The sequence below is a fragment of the Diplotaxodon limnothrissa genome, linkage group LG19 (genome assembly GCF_057381915.1).
Source record: "Diplotaxodon limnothrissa isolate DT_005_m linkage group LG19, D_limnothrissa_male_GT1.1, whole genome shotgun sequence".
Taxonomy (NCBI): domain Eukaryota; kingdom Metazoa; phylum Chordata; class Actinopteri; order Cichliformes; family Cichlidae; genus Diplotaxodon; species Diplotaxodon limnothrissa.
In genome coordinates this window covers 29,577,356-29,598,165 of record NC_140614.1, presented here as the reverse complement: position 1 = coordinate 29,598,165, position 20,810 = coordinate 29,577,356, and the positions used below count along the sequence as shown (strand labels likewise).

At 44.0% G+C, this 20,810-nt stretch overlaps 2 protein-coding genes across 2 annotated transcripts in view; one reads left to right on the top strand and one right to left on the bottom strand.

The window, feature by feature from the left end:
- Nucleotides 1–639: 639 nt before the first annotated feature.
- On the top strand, nt 640–10,849 carry itpka (inositol-trisphosphate 3-kinase A). The gene is made up of 7 exons (XM_085343304.1): nt 640–1,050; nt 5,486–5,585; nt 6,916–7,129; nt 8,409–8,613; nt 9,481–9,582; nt 9,993–10,064; nt 10,580–10,849. The coding sequence occupies exons 1-7, from the start codon at nt 640–642 to the stop codon at nt 10,847–10,849; spliced, it is 1,374 nt and encodes a 457-aa protein (XP_085199430.1).
- Nucleotides 10,850–18,571: 7,722 nt separating this feature from the next.
- The window catches only part of ltk (leukocyte receptor tyrosine kinase), a 73,994-nt gene continuing 71,755 nt past the window's right edge, over nt 18,572–20,810 (bottom strand). The window contains exons 27-29 of the mRNA XM_085342519.1: nt 20,032–20,166; nt 19,719–19,809; nt 18,572–19,609 (exon numbers count right to left, since the gene is read on the bottom strand). Of these exons, the coding sequence (XP_085198645.1) occupies nt 18,572–19,609; nt 19,719–19,809; nt 20,032–20,166 (1,264 nt within the window). The remainder of the gene's footprint in view (nt 19,610–19,718; nt 19,810–20,031; nt 20,167–20,810) is intronic.

Genomic DNA, 20,810 nt, shown 5'->3' with positions numbered 1-20,810 from the left:
GTGTACATCCTTTGATAAGAAAACTTAGAAAAAAAATATTTCGAAGTTTTCACGCAGTTATGACAGATGCCCCCTTCTGTGGATGTGAGCGCGTGCGTTTCTGTTTCTTTAGATTTAGCATTTTTTCCGCTCAATGTGTCCGATTGATAAAGATCGATTTGAAGGTGTCCGCTGATGTTTCGGCTCAGGTTTGTCTAGAGAAGCAAGTCAGAAGGAAGTCTGCAAACCTTAAAAAAAACTTAACGTGTCAGCTGGTTTAACGTTTCAGTCAGGAAGCGAGAAAGACAATGCGGAAGATAATAAACGCCGTGCAGTTGTGTGTGGGTGCGCGCACAGTGGCGCGCGCGCGTGAGTAAACCGCGTAGAAGCGCGAGCCACCAAAGAGGGGTTCCCTTTACCTTACAGTCGGCGAAGGGTGCAGAGCAGCGAGCCTGGCTCGGGCTTCTTTTTCTTCTTTTTAAATGCGTTTACGCTTGGACAGCAGCGACGGAGAGCTGCAGAGCACCGAGTGGATACGCGCTCCTTTTGGTCTCCGTCGCGTTTGAACTTTTCTCAAAGTGAAATGACCAGATTTGAAGGTTAGAGTGACGCGTCTTTGCGCCTGTAGTCGTGCGCTCTCACGACGAATTCAGCTCGCCAATGCCCAAGGAGTGCAGGAGAAAGAGCTCCAAGGACTTCGGGTTCTCGGTGAGTGGAATAAATGAGGCGTCTCGTTTAGAGCGAAGAGTGGCTGCCAAGTCTTCGCAGATTTGCGATGAGCTCATTGAGACAGCCGCTCAGATCGCTCCGTCGTCCGGACCGCCGATTGTGATGGATGCGCCCCGGGTACCGCAGGTCACCATCACCCCGGAGGGGGGCGGCTGCTCCCGGGAGATGCAGCAGGAGGACTGGGATCGGGCGGTGGACGGTACGCTGCGCAGGAAACTGTCCAACTCCTCGATCTCCTCCACGGGATCCTCCGCCGTGGAGTCCGAGGATGATCTACTGAGTGACAACGAGAGCAAAAGCAAAGGCATCGTCACTTTAGAGCATCTGGTGGAGCCCGGAGAAGTGAGTAAACTGCAAAGAGATAGCGATCTAATGGTCGGTGCAAGGTCGCCACGACGGTTCATTTTCTCTTAAACAGTGAAAAATAACCGAATGCACAGCTAACAACAGTAAAGGTGGAGAAATACCACTCTGGGTTTTTTTTATTTATTTCTTTTCAAACTGCAATCCTGACTCCCATCTGTGTGCCTTTGCAAATGTGCTATTACACCGTGAAGAGCTGAGGGTTAAAAAAGAAGAAGAAGAGGGCAAAGCAATAAAATAAACAGCACTTAAACAGCAAGCTACTTCCTAACGAAAGACCCACGGGGACTGTTTTACTGCAGAGAACAGGCAATTACAGAGTGATAACAGCATCCTTTCATTTTATATTGTTTAGTTTAGTTTTCAAACGACATAAACACACAGTCTGATTTCTCCAGAAACACATCCCCCTGGGAAACCAGTCACGTCTACATTTCAAGCTATCTTGCATCTCTTGTTTTGGTCATGGAAGTGTGTTCTGGGAAATTTCAGTTATGAGTTATACTGGTCTGACAGGTGTCTCTTGCTCTCTATACAAATACATATGTATGAAGATGCTTTGAGGTCTTTCAATAGCATTGGCAGAAAGCACAGGAGCATTGTGAAACTCTGGGTGACTCTCACCCATTTAAGTGATGTTATCACTCCTTATTTTTAATTGGTCATTAGAGCCTTTCCCATTCTATTAATGACCAGGCTGTAAGTAAAGAAACTGACATGAAAATGCTGCTAAAAGCTGGTTAGCCTTTGTTGCATGGAATGTGTTGGATGACTGATGTCAGAGTTATGTATCATCTTATTTACTGGTTTTTATCTTCAAGGCCACATGAAACTCCTTGAGAGAAAAATACAACCTTTTTTTCAATGGGATGTTTTGCACAAAAGATTGTGCACAGCTCAAGTAATGCAAATTATTAATGTCAAAAACGGACCTGTTGAACGTCAAGCTTGATATATTTTGATACTTTAAGTCTCGGCCTTTTCCCTCCTTAAGCACACAGGCTTGTGTTGAAGGACTGGCCTTTCACCCTCACTGTGGGTGGAAATTTGTTTGTATTTCACATTCTTGTGGCTGGCAAGTGTCAGGGGACATGCTTGCGTGGGCATTAAAACTGAGCTGTCTATCAAATCACATGATCTCTCTGATTATTGTACAATTACATCCGAACAGAATGTTTTTGCAGTTCTGGAGCTCGATAGCTGTCGCTTCACATGAGCTGCTGGGAAGTTGAGTGCGATCACAGTGAGTCACATCTGTGTTTCTTCACTCTGAAAGCATAATCTGCTTTTTGTCTTCATTGTCACCACTCTTAGATTCAGACTTTCTCTTGGCTAGCGTGCGCCTGAAAAGCTGGCCGTTTCTCTTTGCTTTTCCATACAAGGTCCGGATCTGTCACTTTCTTTTAAACAGACTGAACACACATGGCCCGTGTGACCCAGAGGACGATCTCGCTGAACGTCACGGTGTCCAGTCTGTTAGATTCCTTCCTAAATAAAAGGTCGTTTTCGTAACTTAAAATGGAAAGAAAATGTCACTTGTGTCAACGCTGATAAAAGCTACTGTTATGCTCCTCTCCCATCAACCCACACTCCAGCCCACACAAGGACGCCCACACACAGAGTAGCATAGGCTAACTTGTCATTGTGTAATAAAGTTTTTGTGGTCAGTACCCAATTTTAGATTTGGCCTTTGACATTTAACAAAGAAGCGCCTCAGGAAGTCAAATACACTCACGTATCAGTAGCTTTTACTTGTTTACATTTCAGGGCAGACGAGATGTTTTTAGTCGACTAAACAGCAGGTGGACGCGTTCATTTGCCAATCTCGCAGTGCTTTGCATTCAATTACCACGTCAAGGTGGCTTCACGTGGAAGGCATGAGTTATCGTGGCTGGTTTAGCAGAACCTGACTGAGTCACATGAAGTCTGATTTCAGCTATGTGTGTGTGTGAGTAAGAGCTTTTCTTTTTGGAGTGTTGTTTTTGACTCCTTTGTTCAGATCAGCCTGTTGAGTCAGTGTCTCACTCACACAGTACGGTGTTACAAAGAAAGGTGCGCCTGACGAAGCAGAAAAACATTGTTGAAGGGTGACCTTTAAGCAAACATTACACTAGTCCTGGAGCTGGATTCCTTTTAATTTGAAAGAGCAAACACGCATTATTCCACAGCTGGTGAATAATTATGAGACATTATTTGATAACTACCTAACTTTAAAGCACTTTGCTGCAAAAAGCAACTAAAATGCAAGACACTGTTAAGGATTCAGCCACTGTTTAAAAAAAAATCTTTTTGGTATCCTGCTCTTATTAGATCTCTATGCAATTACTCAGATGATGGAGAAAGAGAAAAGCTTTCTTCTGCACAGTTTTTCAAGTTTTTCTCATCTTCACTTTTGGGTTGCATTTTTGTTTTAAGATCTAAACTATACTTTTTATCATTAAAAAAAAATTCCATGCTTTTTAAAATTTAACATATGTTCTTTTAAGCTCTGATATGGTTTTATGACCTGTGAAAATCTCTGTATTGAACCGAGTTAGTCATCTAATTTAACATGAGTCTCTGTGTCTGTGGAGGCTGATCTCCTTTAGACAAAATCAGAGTAACATAATCAGTCATGGAAACATGCATCGTTGCCAACAACCTCATAATGTCATGCATAATAATAGGTATAGGTCACAGATGTCAGCTTACCACAGAATAACTCTTCATTAGACTTTGCTAATATTAGATAAGCAGAGCTCAGAATGCTGGCACTTTACTTGCAAACGCATTTTTTCACTGTTGCGCCATTGGTGCTTTTTTCTTCCTAAGTAAAACTCTTAAGTGCTTTTCTTTTTTCCATCACCTTTGCCGAGGCATGTTTTGAGCTGCTATTCTTTCTCTAGTAAAAACGCACTGTAAGCAGGTTCCAACATGCGAGTGAAACCAGTATAATATCCAGTGTTATCAGTCCAAACTCTTCCGTCATCAAGGTCAGTGCAGCGCAGGGTGAACGATGTGAAGTTTCAATGTCAGACTGTGTTTAAAATCTAAATAATGGCCTAAGAGCTGCAGGGTCGTTATGTTTACGATAAAGCGCAGAATTCAGATCTAAGCCTCTGGTTCCTCTTGCTTGTGGATGACAGCAAATTATTCCTAAATACTAAGATTCCACTGAATTTCAGCCAGTAGCCACTCGAGCTTTTCTCGCGTTTTTTTCCTCACTAATGTGCTGAAAATGTGTGCACTTAAAGTACTCACATTAACTGATAAATCAAGAAAAGCATCTGAAATTAAATCTGCTTGCTTGTGGAAGTCTTCACAGTGCAGTCTTATCAGCAAACAAGTAAGAGTAAAATCAAGTGAAGCATATCACCTGACATTTAAGAGAGCCCCGGCTGGCCCCTGAAGACTTCTGCTATTAGCGAGGATGGTAAACTGTGAGATACTCAAGCATGAGCTGAGGGTTTCACTGAGAGAAGAGCCCCTGTTTCGTTTCCTCTTTCGATCAGAGCACACAGAATGTAATGACCTCCCAAGGCTAAAACCTAAACTCCAAGGACATACACTGGTCTTTCTATCCCAAAAGTGGGAATGCACTTATTTTGCTTTAGTTGCACTTCTAATTAGTTTTGAGATGATCTGAAGAAGCACAAAAATCTTAGTGTTTTATTTAAGATGTGGTAAGTTTTCTTGGAGGAAAGATAAACAGGCAGTTCTACGTAAGTGTGAAGCATTTTTGTGTTTCTGTAAAAATGCAAGCTGTTAATGTGTTTGTTCTGAGCGTGGTGTGAGACAGAGAAAGAGAAAGAAGAAGAAGTTGGGGATGATGGTAAAAGCAATCCATAAAAAACAAAACAGATTCACCAAGAAAACATGGAATACTCCTGAGTCATGTCATTTTATTTTTATCTCCTAAATTTTTATTAGCTAAGATGACAAATCCTACTTAAAGGTGCATTCCAGATTTTTCCACTGCAACCAGGAAATGAATTAAGCTGCAAACAGGCTCCTGGTTTTTCAGCAGGAGGTTTTGGAGACTTAGATTCTCTCACTGTGAATCAAAGTTGTCAGCAAATCACCACGCCGCGTTGGAGATGCTGAATAGAGATGCTGAATGAGATAAGAGTTTCCACTGAAATGGCATTTAACTGACCTAGATAGGGGGTTTCATGCAGAGGAAAACCAAAAACCTGGCATCAGCCTCACTGGGCAGAGTTTCCGTGTGATCAGATAACTACTCAGTGAACAAAGTGGAGTGGACGAAGGCCCGTTAACGTCACTCCTTCCTGCTATCAGACCAATAAAGAGCCCACAGTTAGACCCAAGTGCTTAAAATAATTCTTAACTTTAGCAGGTTTTGAAATGTTGTATTTCTTTTAACTCTACATGAATTAATTTCCTTTCTCTTTGTTCTCTTGCATGACTTCACCAGAGCAAACCACCGTGGTGGAAGCTAAAGACGTTCGTCCACTGGCCGTTCAGTGTGTCCCAGAGGAAAAGAATAAACTGGGTCCAGTTAGCCGGGCATAAAGGTGTGATCTATTCACATAAACCACACTTGACTCGGACAAATTACATAATATTTGTCCACCAGTTTAGTGGAAGTAAATACTGAAGTTGTTTCCCCATATTTATTGCTGCCCTGAACTTTGCTATACATTAATCATGTCAGACCAGACATTAGTCATTGAACTGCCACCTCTGTATTACAGAGGTTTGTGATGCCCAGTAGAGAAGAACACGTAGCAAGGGAGTCATGTCTTATGGTGCCTACTCATCCTCTCCAGGTGCTGCCCCCCGACTAAACCAAAGCATTTCCTGAAAATCTGCTGTTGTATGAAAGTACCAAATTCTCCCAACATCGCCTGGTAAAAGCTGACAGTAACTAAAAAACAATTTGGCAAGAAAAATCCATTACAATTGCACCCCAGCTATAGACTGTATATAAAAGATGGACGTAGCTAGGACTAGTTTTTGAAAGCTCTTTCTGAAGCTTCAGGTTGCTTTTTTGGAACCTGATGTGAACATATTCAGACAAGAGGCTGGTAGGCTGCGTTACACGCTAACTCTAGCAGTCCTGGTTAGCGACTGTGTGGGTGACACAATGCCTGCTAATTAGTACTAAGTAACTATCATACTATTAAAACAGTAGATTGTTATGCAACAAATATACATTTTGGACAGTCCATTCCTAATGTTGTTTGTCAGATAATCGTATTAAAGTGCTCCAGAAAACAAATACAGTCAAAGCACAAAGTTCTATGGCTAAATTAGGTAGATGAAAGGAGTTGAACCTAGTAAAAGAAGCCACCTGCCATTCAAAGATGTCACACACTGAACTTTCTATAGGATTTCAGTCTGTGTGTAGTAAGGATCAAAGTTAGTGGCATGGCATATTTGACTGATAGCCGCTGTTATCCTATTATTCGTTTAAAATAGCCTATATCAAGGCTTTTATTGCGTCTTAATACAATTTCAGCCCTGTTTTGTTGTCAAGAAGAGGCAAAGAAATGGGAAAGACTAAAGCCATTTTTAAGCATGGCTGAATTTGGTATTTGTTACATGAGGGTCAGAGGGCGGTTATTTTGGAACCTGCCTCAAGTGACCGATCAAAGAACTGCAGCAACTTTAGGTACCTCCTTGTTTTTCATCCACAGAAGTCTTTGCTTGGTTACGAGTCATTTAATATAATTTAAAAGAAAATGTAACATTACATTAGAGTACCTACTTGTCACAGACAATGAATTTACATTGAAGGACACTTTAATTTCCCAATATCTCCCAAGTCTCCACATGCAGGTATATTTACCTCACACTGGCAAAATCAGGCCGTTGTTCATTCCTGTCTTCATCTAATCTCAGGCAACTTCAAAGCAGCAGATGAGGGCACCATTCTGAAAAAGTTCTCAGAGAACGAGATGCAGTGTTTCGAGAAGCTGAGGAATGACGCATTGCTCCCGTTTGTGCCTGGATACCACGGTGTTGTGGAAAAAGACGGAGAGTCTTTCCTTCATATGACTGATTTACTGGCAAACTTTGACCTTCCTAATGTTATGGACTGCAAAATGGGAGTAAGGTATGAAAGTTATGTCTTCACTGTCTTATTTACATGTAATTAATTTTTATGCACTGTTTTTATTTTTTCTGCACATGTATTTTTTGATAATAGAGCCATACATTCACGTAATACATGTAACTGCAGTAATATGTATATATATGTATGTATATATATATATATTATCACTACCACACTATTCGGCTAGTTGTTAGTTACTAGTGTTTTTTTTAATGAATTAATAGGAAAGTGCAGGCGAGTGATGGTACATACAGCTTAAAGTGGTTTTGCTCTACAAGGGAACACCTGTTCTAACTGCAGGCTATATGCTTGGCTTCCTGCCACAGCGGGTGGGGTGTCTCAGTGTATCATGTGCACAAATAGGCAAACACACACATGCGCACGCACACGCGCATACAAACACACAATGGCATACATATATGCTTGAATGCACACATGAGCGTATACATGCATATGTTAGTGCATGCAGAGGCATGCAGGTACTGACACTCACCCCTCTGAGGGTTTTGTTTCCGGTTCAGCAAAAAAAATACGCAGACGCACATACGCACACGGACTTAGAGACACTGACTCACAAAAACACACACGCAGAAGAGTTACACACACTACACTTACAGAAACACCCAGCATAGCGTTTCATTGCCTGTTTGGTGTTTGCGTGTCTTTATTTCTAAACTATTCGTATGCATACACAGAGTTTCACACACTCAGGGTGTCCCTGGAGACTCCCCTTTGTCAAAAACACTCTCAACCACACAGTTGCAAAACCGCTAAGTTGCACAAACACACACTCACGCTTTCACTCAGCTAAATGCTGCACACTGGAGTCTCCTCTTAGCTTCCCTCTTCAGCACAGAGGAAGTGTGGCTCGCAAACTGAAAATGAAATTAGCATCTGTTTGCACATAACTTTATGCCAACTGTGAGTGTGCTGCTGGAATGTTCATAAACAGAAATAAAGGCTTTTAGAGTTGCAGGTTTTCTTTCCCCCCCTCTTCTGTGCACTGATAAGCTCTTCTAACATTTGCTAGAAGGGTGTAGATCTCTTTGGCTTTTAGCACAACTTAAGAAAAATTGCTCTGTAAAGTTGAGCATGAAAAAGGAGTAGGCAAGTATTGACTAATCTTACTTATCTTTCATCTTAATTACTCAAGATAAGTGATTAAAGCCAGACAAACCCTGAAAGTCCACTGACATTTCTGTGCCTTTAAACTTCTCACTTCAAATGCCAATAGCCTAAATTCAGCACCTGAAAATCCTTTGCTCCATTCTTGTTGAAGGACCTACCTGGAGGAGGAGCTTGTGAGAGCGAGGGAACGGCCCAAGCCGAGAGAAGACCTCTATAACAAAATGGTGGAGGTAGACAGCGAGGGGCCAACTCCTCACGAGCATTCCCAGCGGGGGGTAACCAAGCCTCGTTACATGCAGTGGAGGGAGTCCATGAGCTCCACTAACACCCTGGGCTTCAGGATAGAGGGAATCAAGGTAAAAGGAATGATGTGGGATATTTTTAGTGTAAAGGAAGGAAAAAATAAACTTACACAAAGGATCAGAATCCATGTGTATATAAGTCATATCAGGCACTGTAAGGTAAAGCATATAATATTTAATATTTGAATTTCCTTACACCAGTATTTGGACAACAACTGGGGAAATAACTGCCTGTAACATGAAGGCTTTCTCACTGACAATGAACTCAGACTGAACTTCTCTGCTCTTTGGATCTTTTTTAGCTTATTCAAGGTCGCTCTTTTAGTTGCCTTCAGTGTTACTCTTTTTTTCATTCTCACTACTCTGATCAGTCACTATTGGCTACACCAAGCATCCCCTTTTTGTTAAAGATCTTTGATAAGCTTACTGCAGCTACGCAACATCAAACAACAGCAAAACAGAGACAGCAATAGGCACCGAATGTAGTTAGGCACTTAGCAGTGGTGCTGATGGAGACTGAAAGAAAGTGAAAGTGAATGATAGCGTGGCTTCATATATATTGAGTCTGCAGCCAAAAATTGTTTATTAATTGCAGTTTTAAATCTGAGTTTAACATCTGAGTCATGTGGCCTCCTAGTTACTCTTCCTGTGCTACACAACCTTAAATTCCAGCTGACACACCAGATAATTATCTTGAATTGAACTTATTTTATTGTGTAATGTTCATGTGAGGCATGGTGCCACACTGTGATTAGAATTGTGGCCTCACAGCAAGAACGTCTTGGGTTCGAATCCACCATTCCTGTGTGGAGTTTGCATGTTCTCCCCGTCCAAAGACATGCAGTTAGTGGGATTAGGCTACTCGGTGCATCTAAATTGCCCATAGGTGTGAACGGTTGGCTCTCTCTCTTTTTTCTTTAGAAAAGTGACGGCACATGTCGAACTGACTTCAAGAAAACAAGATCGAAGCGGGATGTCATCCAAGTCTTCAAGGACTTTGTCGGTGGAAACGTCAACATCGTGGTACGTGGCAGTCAGTTATCCTCTTCACGCACATTTTTATTCATCCGTGTAAGGACTCGGGAGTAGACACACAGTGCAGCGGTGCAGGCGTTAACCTGAAACGGCTCATCAGCTACGAATGCAGCAGCCGAATAGGCTCCCACATCCGCGTTCAGTGTTTGAACAGATAGAAATTGTTTGTAGGCTCTGCCTTTACATTTGAAAAAAGCTCTAAAGGCAAACAAAAACAGCCTCGAAGCGATCTACGAGAGTAAACCACAGAGCAAATATTCGCACTGTGATGCTGTTTGAGTTTTCTATTAGGGATGAGGTTCTCAAATATACACTCTGCCTACAGCCTGTTGTGTTCCAGCTATCTAATACCAGCTATCTAATATATGAAATATTTTAATTTTGTTTTTCAACCACAGAAGTCATATTTGAGCAAACTGACAGAGATCCAACAAGCCCTGAAGACATCAGATTTCTTCAAGCGACACGAGGTGAGAGCTCCTCTGCGTACAGTAAAGATGTGTGGCAAATTAAAGGGAAGCAAACAAAGCAGCCAAATAATATTTTTGCACCTGGCACTTCCTCCAAAGCTCCACTCAGGGGAACAAAGAGTTTTTCTCTTTTTTCTTAGAAAATATTATCTTACTTATTTCTTTTTTTTAATGATAGGCTTGAGATCGCCATCAAACACACACCGGGTACTGAGTGTTACATAATAATATTACTTGCATAAAAAATATTTCAACATGAAACGGGACTGTTAAAGTTTACATAGATACGCGGCCGTGTATCCGTACTGCTTACACTGAACCGTGGCTGAATTATCACATTATTTCTGGCCAGTTGTACGTCATGTAACAGCTAACGATGTGTTGGATTAAAAAGAAAAAGTACTGCTGCAGGGTTTTTTTTAATATGTCGCCCATCTGTATTGATGCAAGAGTGGTTATTAAAAGCAGAAGATGAAGAATCAAAAGCTAATACTAACAGCTTTTTGTTTTATCAGGTCATTGGCAGCTCCCTCCTCTTTATCCATGACCATACGGGCAACGCGCAAGTCTGGATTATTGACTTTGGCAAGACCACGGCATTACCAGAGGGCCAGACATTAAGTCATGACATTCCCTGGCAGGAGGGAAACCGGGAGGATGGTTACCTGTGGGGTTTGGAAAACCTCATCCACACACTGGAGTCTGTGAGCAGTGCCGCCGGCGCAGAAACCGGTAGCTCGGTTACCAAAGAAAACAGCCAAAATACAGAAACACACAGCCAGTGACCTTTGATTCAACGGGTTTAAGGAACAGCAACTATATTGATGGACACTGCGGGATGGTTTCAGATATGATTGATTGGTCGGGGTTACTTTTTTTAAAGCACAGAATACTAAAAATGAAAACAAGAACATGACGGGCATCAAACGTAGATCCGAGGCTCAGGTTTTCACCGTTTTAAATGTAATGTGACCACATTTAGCATCGACACCGACCAAAAAAAACGACGCTGTGCGACGGATGCTGAACAGAGGGAAGCAGGAAGTTTTGTCACTATAAAGAAAATGATTGAGAAAATGCACCGACACTAATTCAGCCTCCTACATGATGAACAGAAGTAGAAGTGCAGGCATTGTGCATTTCACTTTCAGGATGTTACAAGTGAAAATGTGCCTGTTCATTGTCTCAAGAAGAGAGCGAACGAGCACAAGTTACAGACTCATTCTCACGTTACACCACTTACTGTAACCATCAGCCTTCAGTGTATTATTAAAGGTTGGGGCGTATGTTCAGTATGTAACTGTTTGGCTCACAGACCTCACAGTTATAACTACAAAATATAGCACATTCCCAGTATAGCACAGTCTACTGCGTAATGACTGGAGTGTATTATGTGTGTTAGTCTCTGGTGAACTGTCTTTCATTGTATAGCAGATTATTTCTCTTTAATCAAGTTCATTCCTGTGATCAAACTTGTAATCGTTTTTATTTCCGGTGATGGACGTCATCAAATGTAAATGAAATTAAAATGGGAACAACGTTTTTCTTCTATCTTTAGTGGTGGAACACTATTTCACACTATATGTGTTATGCGTGTTAGTCTGGACAGAGTTGACGGCCTTTTGCAGGGATATAAATGTGTGTGACTGATCATACTCACACAAGTGAGGTTGATATATGTTGATTTATTTGGGGCACAGTTAGGTGAGATGAAAGTAAAGACGGTATATTGCATAGAATGTCTTTGCACTTTTGTTTGAGGCATCCTCAGCTACAAAAATACAGGAATAAAAACTGAAATGAGTGTGAAATAAAATCTACCGGGACATAAGAAATATAAACTATGAGTAAGATGAGGGTCTTTTTTTTTTCTTCTTTAAGAAAATGAGAAAAAAAACAATCCACAGTAATCAGTATTGCTATATGGCACAAATGTTTTTTTTCTTAAAGAGATAAACAGCAGATAAAGACACAAATATCAGCAGGTCTTATCTTATAACACACAGTAAGCCTACAGAACTCTTACATAAATGTAACAACATATCAAAAAATATAATATTGCCATGTTCAGGCTCAAAATAATGTCACACACCAAGTACAACTATAAACTTGATTAAATAAGAATAACCTGAAAGCATAAATACAGCAACTTGTTTGGTATTTCAGAGTTGAATACCTCCCCCTGTTGAGTAAACGTAAGTACTACCAGCACTACATCTATAGAGGCAGTGTAGCAGTACGTATCGAATGGCAGTGATCGATTACAGATTCATCATTAACATGAATGAATGCAAATGCAAAAACAAAACATCAACAACAAACAGCTACAAATGTAATGTTAGTCCAGTGTAAGCAAGTAGGAGCAAGTACAAAAATAGCTTTCCTGTTTTCTTAGCTGCAAGGTCGTCATCAAACTCGGACTCTTCAAACATCTCTAAAGCCAAGTAAATATTGGGACAAGGGGAACGAGACCTCATCCACAAAAATAAAACCCTCAAAGAAAGCAAATGTGTCTAATTTGGTGGGCCGGCTTCTTCAGAAGCTAACATCCATTATTTCAATCTGGAGCGGTGGTTCTCAGACTGTTTCTGGTACACTCAAGCTCACGACCCCCATCCCACAATTTTTAGCGCACTGTGAAAAAGATGCAATTCAACACGAAAGCATTAGCATACATAAAGTTATATTTACACCTCATTAGATTTAGATACACCTTACTAATGCAGGGGTAGACCCCATGTACCCTCAGAACTACCTCAGTTCTTCATAGTATAGATTCAACAAGGTGCTGGAAACATTCCTCAGAGATTTTGGTCCATACTGTCATGACTGCATCACAAAGTTCCAACATCCAGGATGTGAATCCCTTTTTCCACCACATCCCAAAAGTTGCTCTATTGGATCAGAAGATGGGTACAGCGTGTTGTATTGCTGATAATGTTTGCACTCCGTGCTTACTGTCCCTTGTGGTCCACCGTAGTGGCAACGGGGAGTGTTTGCTGTCACGAAAGTGGGTGTGTTTTATGTTGAAATGGACGAGCGGCAATAAAGATAATGGTGGCTCACGAAGCAGATTATGAACACGTTATTCATAAGTTTGAGACAGAATATTACATGGTGTCAGAGTAAATCGAACTAAACGCCCACCGACAGAGCGAAATGGATTCGTCGGGAGTTCCTGCACCACGGATGGACTGGGATTCAGCCAATCTTCCCGATGCCTGGCGGAGGTTCGTACAACATGTGAAGCTAATGTTTAGCGGCCCGCTAAGCGGCAAGCCCGAGGAGACCCAGTGCAGCTATCTTCTTCTGTGGGTAGGAGAAAGAGGCAGGGACATTTATAACACATGGCAGCTGTCTGATGAAGAAGCTAAAAAGCTGACCACATATCTCGACAGGTTTGAACAGTACCTCATGCCGAAAACGAACACCATTTTCGCCAGATACAAGTTTAATGAAAGACTCCAAGGTGAAGGGGAGTCATTTGAACACTTTGTGACCGAGTTAAAGTTACTCGTCAAGCAGTGTGGCTACGTTAACAGTGATGAAATGGTCCGAGACAGGATTGTCTTTGCAACCAGTTTACCACAAGTCAGAGAAAAGCTGCTGAGCCAAGGGTCAGATTTGACTCTAGAAAAAGCCATAGACATTGCACGCTCCTATGAGATCGCACGAGAGCAATTGAAAGCCATGGTTGACCCACACACGAGCCTGCAGGGAGCAGCGCCCGCGCATGCAGTATCCGCTAAGCGCCAGAGTACGCAGCAAAAAGATAGGAGGGCACCTCATTATAATAAGATGGGAAAAGTGTGTGGAAGATGTGCACGAGCACACAGCCAGAAGGAGGAGTGTCCTGCAAAAGGGAAGAGGTGCAAAAAGTGCAATAAAATGAACCACTTTGCCAAAGCATGCCGTTCACAAGCACCACACCAACCCAACCCAGTGTACTCTATTAACCCTGACACTCCAAGCGATGAAGCGGAGCTATTCATAGATTCCATAACAAAGTGCAACGAAGGGGAGGCCGATGAACAGGCTTACGCCGACGTAGAAGTAGGCTCACTGCATCACACCGTGAGTTTTAAGCTTGACACAGGAGCCACTGCTAACGTCATCCCTGCCCGATTGTTTAAGAAGTGTTTTAAGCAGGTTAGCTTGGCACCGCCCACACGCACACTATCTGGCTATGGAGGAGAAAAACTCAACATCAAGGGCACATGCCAGTTGAAGTGCAGGTGGAAAGGCATTCACAAGATGCTGACATTTGACATAGTAGACACTGCAGCACCCCCCATCCTAGGGTTGAGAGCATGCCTGGATCTAAACCTAGTCAAGCTGGTCATGTCAGTACAGATCACAAATGTCATGGAGGAGTTTGCCGATGTGTTCGAGGGCATAGGGAAATTCCCAGGAGAATGCGACTTACACATTGACCCAGACGCCATGCCCGTTGTGTGCCCCCCCCGGAGGATCCCTTTCACACTGCGGGAACGACTGAAACGGGAGTTGGATGACATGGAGAAAAACGGCATAATCATCAAAGTAAAAGAACCCACAGAATGGGTAAACGGACTGGTGGTCGCAGAGAAGCGTACTGGGAAGCTCAGAGTATGCCTCGATCCTCGCGAATTAAACAAAGCCATCAAAAGACCTCATTACCCGCTTCCAACATTGGATGACATCACACCAAAGCTGGCAGGAGCACAGTACTTCAGTGTCATGGATGCTCGCTCAGGCTATTGGGCCATCCAACTAACCACCAAGTCATCGCTCCTCACCACCTTCAACACGACCTTTGGCAGGTACCGTTTTCTGCGCCTTCCTTTTGGGATAATATCAGCACAGGACATTTTCCAAAGGAAAATCGATGAGACGTATGAAGGGCTCAATGGAGTGGCAGCCATCGTGGATGACATCCTCGTGTTTGGCAGGACAAAGGAGGAACACGACGAGAACCTCCGTGCCATGCTTGAGCGCACACGGGAGCGAGGAGTACGTCTCAATCCAGAGAAATGTGTCATAGGCGCCACAGAAGTGAGCTACTTTGGACACAAACTCACCCGGGAGGGCATCCAGCCAGACCCAAAGAAACTGCAGGCCATAAAGGACATGCCACCTCCTGAGAATAAGAATGAGCTTGAGACAATCCTTGGAATGGCGAACTACCTGTCCAGATTCGCACCACGACTATCAGAGGTGAACGCACCGCTGCGTCAGCTGCTCAAACAAGACTCAGAGTTCATCTGGGATCAGACCCACGACAGAGTCTTCCAGCAAATGAAAGATCTCATAACCAGAGAACCAGGCCCCATACTGGCATACTACGACACGACCAAGGAGCTACGGCTACAGGTAGATGCATCAAAGTATGGTTTGGGAGCTGTGTTAATGCAGGACGGACATCCAATAGCATATGCTTCAAAGACACTGACCCTAACAGAAGTCAACTATGCACAGATCGAAAAAGAGCTCTTTGCAGTGCCGTTTGGATGCAAGCGTTTCCACACGTACATATACGGCAGGAGAGTCATCGTAGAGTCGGACCACAAGCCGTTGGAGCACATACTGAAGAAACCAATCTCTGTAGCCCCTGCTCGTCTGCAGCGCATGCTGTTACAGCTGCAGAGATACGACATAGAGATCGTGCACCGGCCCGGAAAAGACATACCTGTGGCCGACACACTGTCCAGGAAACCATTGCCCGACCAAGACAGCACGCTGAGTGAAGGCATGGAGGACCAGATCCACTCGGTGATAAACAGCCTCCCAGTAAGTGACAAAAAACTCTCAGAGATACAGGCTGCAACAGGATGCGACCCGCAGCTCACCCTGCTGAAGCAAACTGTGCAGGATGGCTGGCCTGAGGACAGAAAAAAATGCCCCAAAACCCTTTTGGACTTCTGGACTTTCAGAGATGAAATTTCACACTCCCATGGCATCATCTTCAAAGGTAACAAAATTATAGTGCCAACAGCCCTAAGAAACAACATGCTGGAGAGAATCCACACTGGGCACATGGGGATTGAGAGGAGTAAGCAGAGAGCAAGGAACGCCCTCTTCTGGCCAGGCATGGGCAAGGACATAGCTGCCACGGTGGAAAACTGTTCCATATGTCAGGAGAGGCGCGCGGCGAATCCCAAAGAACCTCTCATCCCACACCAGATCCCTGAGAGGCCATGGCAGGCAGTGGCCTCAGATCTCTTCACATGGCGTGGACGGGACTACTTGGTAGTTGTGGACTACTACAGCCGCTACTTTGAGGTCGAAAGGCTATTCTCTACCACTGCAGGGTCCGTCATCAAAAAGCTCAAGGCCATATTCGCCAGACATGGTATACCAGAGACGCTTATCTCAGATAACGGCCCACAATACAGCTCTCGAGAGTTCAAGGATTTTGCAGTCACATGGGACTTTGTCCACACAACCTCAAGTCCTTTGTACCCGCAAAGCAACGGCCTTGCCGAAAGAACAGTCAAGACGGCCAAATCAGTTCTGGATAAAGCTCATGCTCAGGGAGTAGATCCCTACCTGTCCCTATTGGAGCAAAGGAACACGCCAGTCGACAGCTTCAGGTCACCCGCGCAGCTCCTCATGAGTCGACGTCTACGCTCAGTGCTTCCTGTTACCGGATGCCACCTGGTACCTCGCATCATAAGCCCGACGGTTGTGCAAAAAACACGGATGGAAAGACAAGAGCATCAGAGGCGTTACTACAATCGCAGCGCCACACCACTACCGAGGCTGCAGCAGGGGGACCACATTCGCTTTCAGCACGAGTCCGGAGCCTGGAAACCGGCTGTCATCATCCGACCTGCAGAGACTGCCCGCTCTTTCGTGATCCGCACTGGCGAGGGACAGACTATACGGCGTAACCGACGGCACCTGAGAGGCGCCAAGGCGTCACCGGCACCTTCGGCACCAACATCCGATCTGGTAACCCAGCCAGATAGTGCGGCTCAACAACAAGCAGAGCCCCTGTCACTATCTAGAGACACTACAACACCAACCATGGACACTAGCCCTGCACTGACCACCAGATCAGGACGAGTGGTCAAACCGAGGGTTATTCTTGACCTGTGATGTAAAGGGTGTAGGCGGATCGCTGCCCTAACAAAAAACAAAAAGGAAACATGTCAAATGTCCATGTACTAATGAGTGCATATCCCACATCGCATTGTTGTTGTTAGTTTAGGCCGCAGTAATTTTACACATGGCAATGTTGAAAAACTGTTCCTTATCCTCAGGTTCGGGATGTTCTATTTTGAAATGTATACCAGCTGTGTCACTGGTGGGCATCTAAAAAAAAAGGGAGATGTTGTATTGCTGATAATGTTTGCACTCCGTGCTTACTGTCCCTTGTGGTCCACCGTAGTGGCAACGGGGAGTGTTTGCTGTCACGAAAGTGGGTGTGTTTTATGTTGAAATGGACGAGCGGCAATAAAGATAATGGTGGCTCACGAAGCAGATTATGAACACGTTATTCATAAGTTTGAGACAGAATATTACACAGCGTGGTCATAAATCACCTTCCTTCCCCATTCTGATGCTTGCTTCAGCGGGTCGCCTTGACCATGCCTAAATGCCTAAATCAAGTTGCTGCCACCTGATTGGCTGATGAGATGTTTGCAATAGCAAGCAGCTCAACGCTTTGTTGAGTGTACCCTGATTCCTAACACCACTCCTGCAGTGGCTCTTTGCTCCACTGGGTGGGGCCCCTCCCCAGTTTGAGAACCACTGATCCAGAGTCAAAAAGAGTTTAAACCCCCCAAACTTTAAATTTATAGACCAGTATCCAGTTAGCTGAGAACAAGGCTGGAAACAGGCTCGTGCTTCACCTACCAAGTCAGAAAATACACGTTATTGCCAGAGGAAGTGTTTTCACATTGTATGGGATGAAACCAATTATATTAGAGTACCAACAAGTAGTATAAGGTCCTAAAGTGTATATAGAGCTGTAATTCTGCCCATCAGCATCAAAAGAGTGGAATTACTTTTCAAAAAATTTATACCTATGAAATTAAAACGTCTTGGAGATTCTCCTCCCAATGACTCAATATTCTTTTAGTCTTTTATGGTCATACACTAAATACTACAAATTCACATATACTGCCAGCAAAGCTTTCATGAATAAAATACAGCAAAAAGAAAAAATAACAGGTATAAAAGGAGTCCATCAACAGCAGTACGTTTTGGCAGCCCTCACCCACAGTGTGGACACTGAGGAAGTGCAGGGCCGCCAGTCTCCCAGTGTTTCAGCATCAGTGTTCAGCTACTATGGTATCAGAAGCCTTTGACAGGGCTCCAGTGTTGGCTCTCTGTATTACAGAGTGTTTGTGTGGACGGGAATGTTCAGTTGTGTTTTCCAGCATTCTACGAGCTGTAAAAATCAGACACTGTGGCACTTGACAATGAAGGAGCCTTCATGGTCATGCTTTTTATTCTAAAAATTCCAGAGCTAAAGTCTCAGTTTCTGAGAAACAGATTCAGGTGACATTTGAATCCTTTTCTTAGATAGGAGTAACACTGAGGTCTTCAGACAGAGAAAAGCCAGAGTCTCTGTCACGTGTGGGTTTCTCAGCTTTGGTGTGTCTCCTCACATCCTCATGCCCGTAGCTGGCATGGCGCTTCAGCAGCAGCAGCTTGGGCATGCAGGATGAGGGGGTATGGAGGCCTAATGCTAGTCCCAGGCTACTCCCTGATGAGACACTGGTAGCAGAGCTGGTGTTTTTCACATCTTCTGGGGCTTTGGGCACAACCAACGGCAGGCTTTCTGCCTCATAGCTTTGCTCGTCGTAGGCATAGTTGACGTTGCCACATGGGAAACTCTGGAGCTTAGCAAGGTCCATAGATTTTGTGCCACCGCCTGCTGGTGTCTTATGGGAGGACGTGCTAGAGGCAGCCTGAGCCTGGCAAGAAGAAGATGAAGTCGAGGAAGTGCAGAGGCTTTTAGGGCTGAAGTAGGTGCTGCTGGTGCCGTCACTGCCAGCCTCGTGGTTTTCTGAAGCTGGGCTGTGGGTCTGCGTTTTGGAGGTGGAGCTCGAGAGTGGCATGGACTGGGTGTGAGTGAGTGCCTTCTTCCCCCTTAAGTTATCCAAGACCCAGGATCCATATGTGGGGTTCCAGAGGTTCTTAGTCTTGTTCTTCAGCCTCTGGTTCTCTGAGGAAGAGCTGTTTCTGGAGTAGGGTCGGTGATGAGGAGGCTCAGGGTGGAGCCAGTTGGAGACCGCTGACAAACCAGGGGCAGGAACGGGCTCAGCCCAGCATGGCTCCAAAACCTCGCGACATGATGTGACTTCATGGTGGACAGGTTGGGTCCTCTGCAGGAGCAGACGGGGCTTTGTAGGCTGCAAGGGAAGAGGGGTGGGACCCAGGCCCATGGCTGAGAAACCCAGCTGGGAGGGACAATCCTGGGAGGGAGGGTGTGAGACTAGAAGTGGAGTGAGGCAGGTAGATGTCGGGTCAGTAGGACGGATTACAGTGCCTCCGTCATCATCCGTGTTGGGGCCATATTCCACAGGTAGAGGCGTGTTGATCACATCTGGATCCTGAGAGAGAAAAAGAAGAGTGAGGATTAAATGATAATCAGAGAAAAAACATTTAAAAGACACAAAAAAGCAACCTTAGCAGTCTTAAATATCTAGAGAAGATGCATGCCTGAGTACAGTAGTTGATTCTCTCCAGGATAGTCGAGAAGTTGGGCCGATGCTCAGGACAGTGCTGCCAACACTGGGTCATGATCCGATAGCTAAACAGTAATCGACAGAAGCAGAGAAACAACCAGCAAATGAACAACTGTTGAAATTCTGAATTTCTCCTTAATTCCCGTTTATCACTCACTGAGTAGACAAAAGAAGCAGGTTTAATCAACATCACATCAAAGGTGGAAGATGAAGCAAACATTATTATGTCTTTAAAAAAATACCAAGAAAAAAAGCCCACAGAAACCGCAACTTGAGTCAGTACTCACACAGGCCCTGGGCAGGCTTTGGGAGGATCCATCCTGCCTCCGCTGGTGACAAACTCCAGGACCTCCTGGTTGGTTTTACAAGGATATGGCATGTAACCCAGCGAGAGGATCTCCCAGAGCAGAACTCCAAATGACCTGAAGAGGGAGACATCGATCAATAACTGAGTGGATGAAGTTGTCTTTGAGTGCTAAATTTATTCTACTGTAATGTTCCTCAGACAAGGAACAACAAATGCAAACAACACGAACAAACACAAAACCAAAATTTTTTTCCTGAATAGAAGTTGACACCATTCAGGGTGATTCTTTTGTTTCTTTTGACAAAATAAATGCTTGTAATTGCCCTTTTCTTTCCCCTGCTGAATTAAGAGTGCAGCGAGTTTAAGTATTCGTGTAGAAATCTCCTTGTTTTTGTTTTTCTAGCTCTCTGTTTTCTCAGTTGTGTGCTTGTCATGACCCCCTGTGACCCAGATCTCAATCACTCTGCTTCCTGCTCCCGACTCTAACTGATAAGAGTCCCCAAGAGACCCTGAAAATGTTGTGTAACATCTTTTACACCTTGATAACCATGTCCAACACTGTTCAACACCTGGCAATGACCATGGAGGTGTTACCCAACCAGAACAAATATATAAAAAAACCCAGTGAATCTCCCAGTACAGCTACTCTAAAGTGTATCTACAGTGCGCCTCTGTCAGTGTGCCCCAGGGTGGCTGTGGCTACAATGTAGCTTGCCATCACCAGTGTGTGAATGTGTGTGTGAATGGGTGGATGACTGG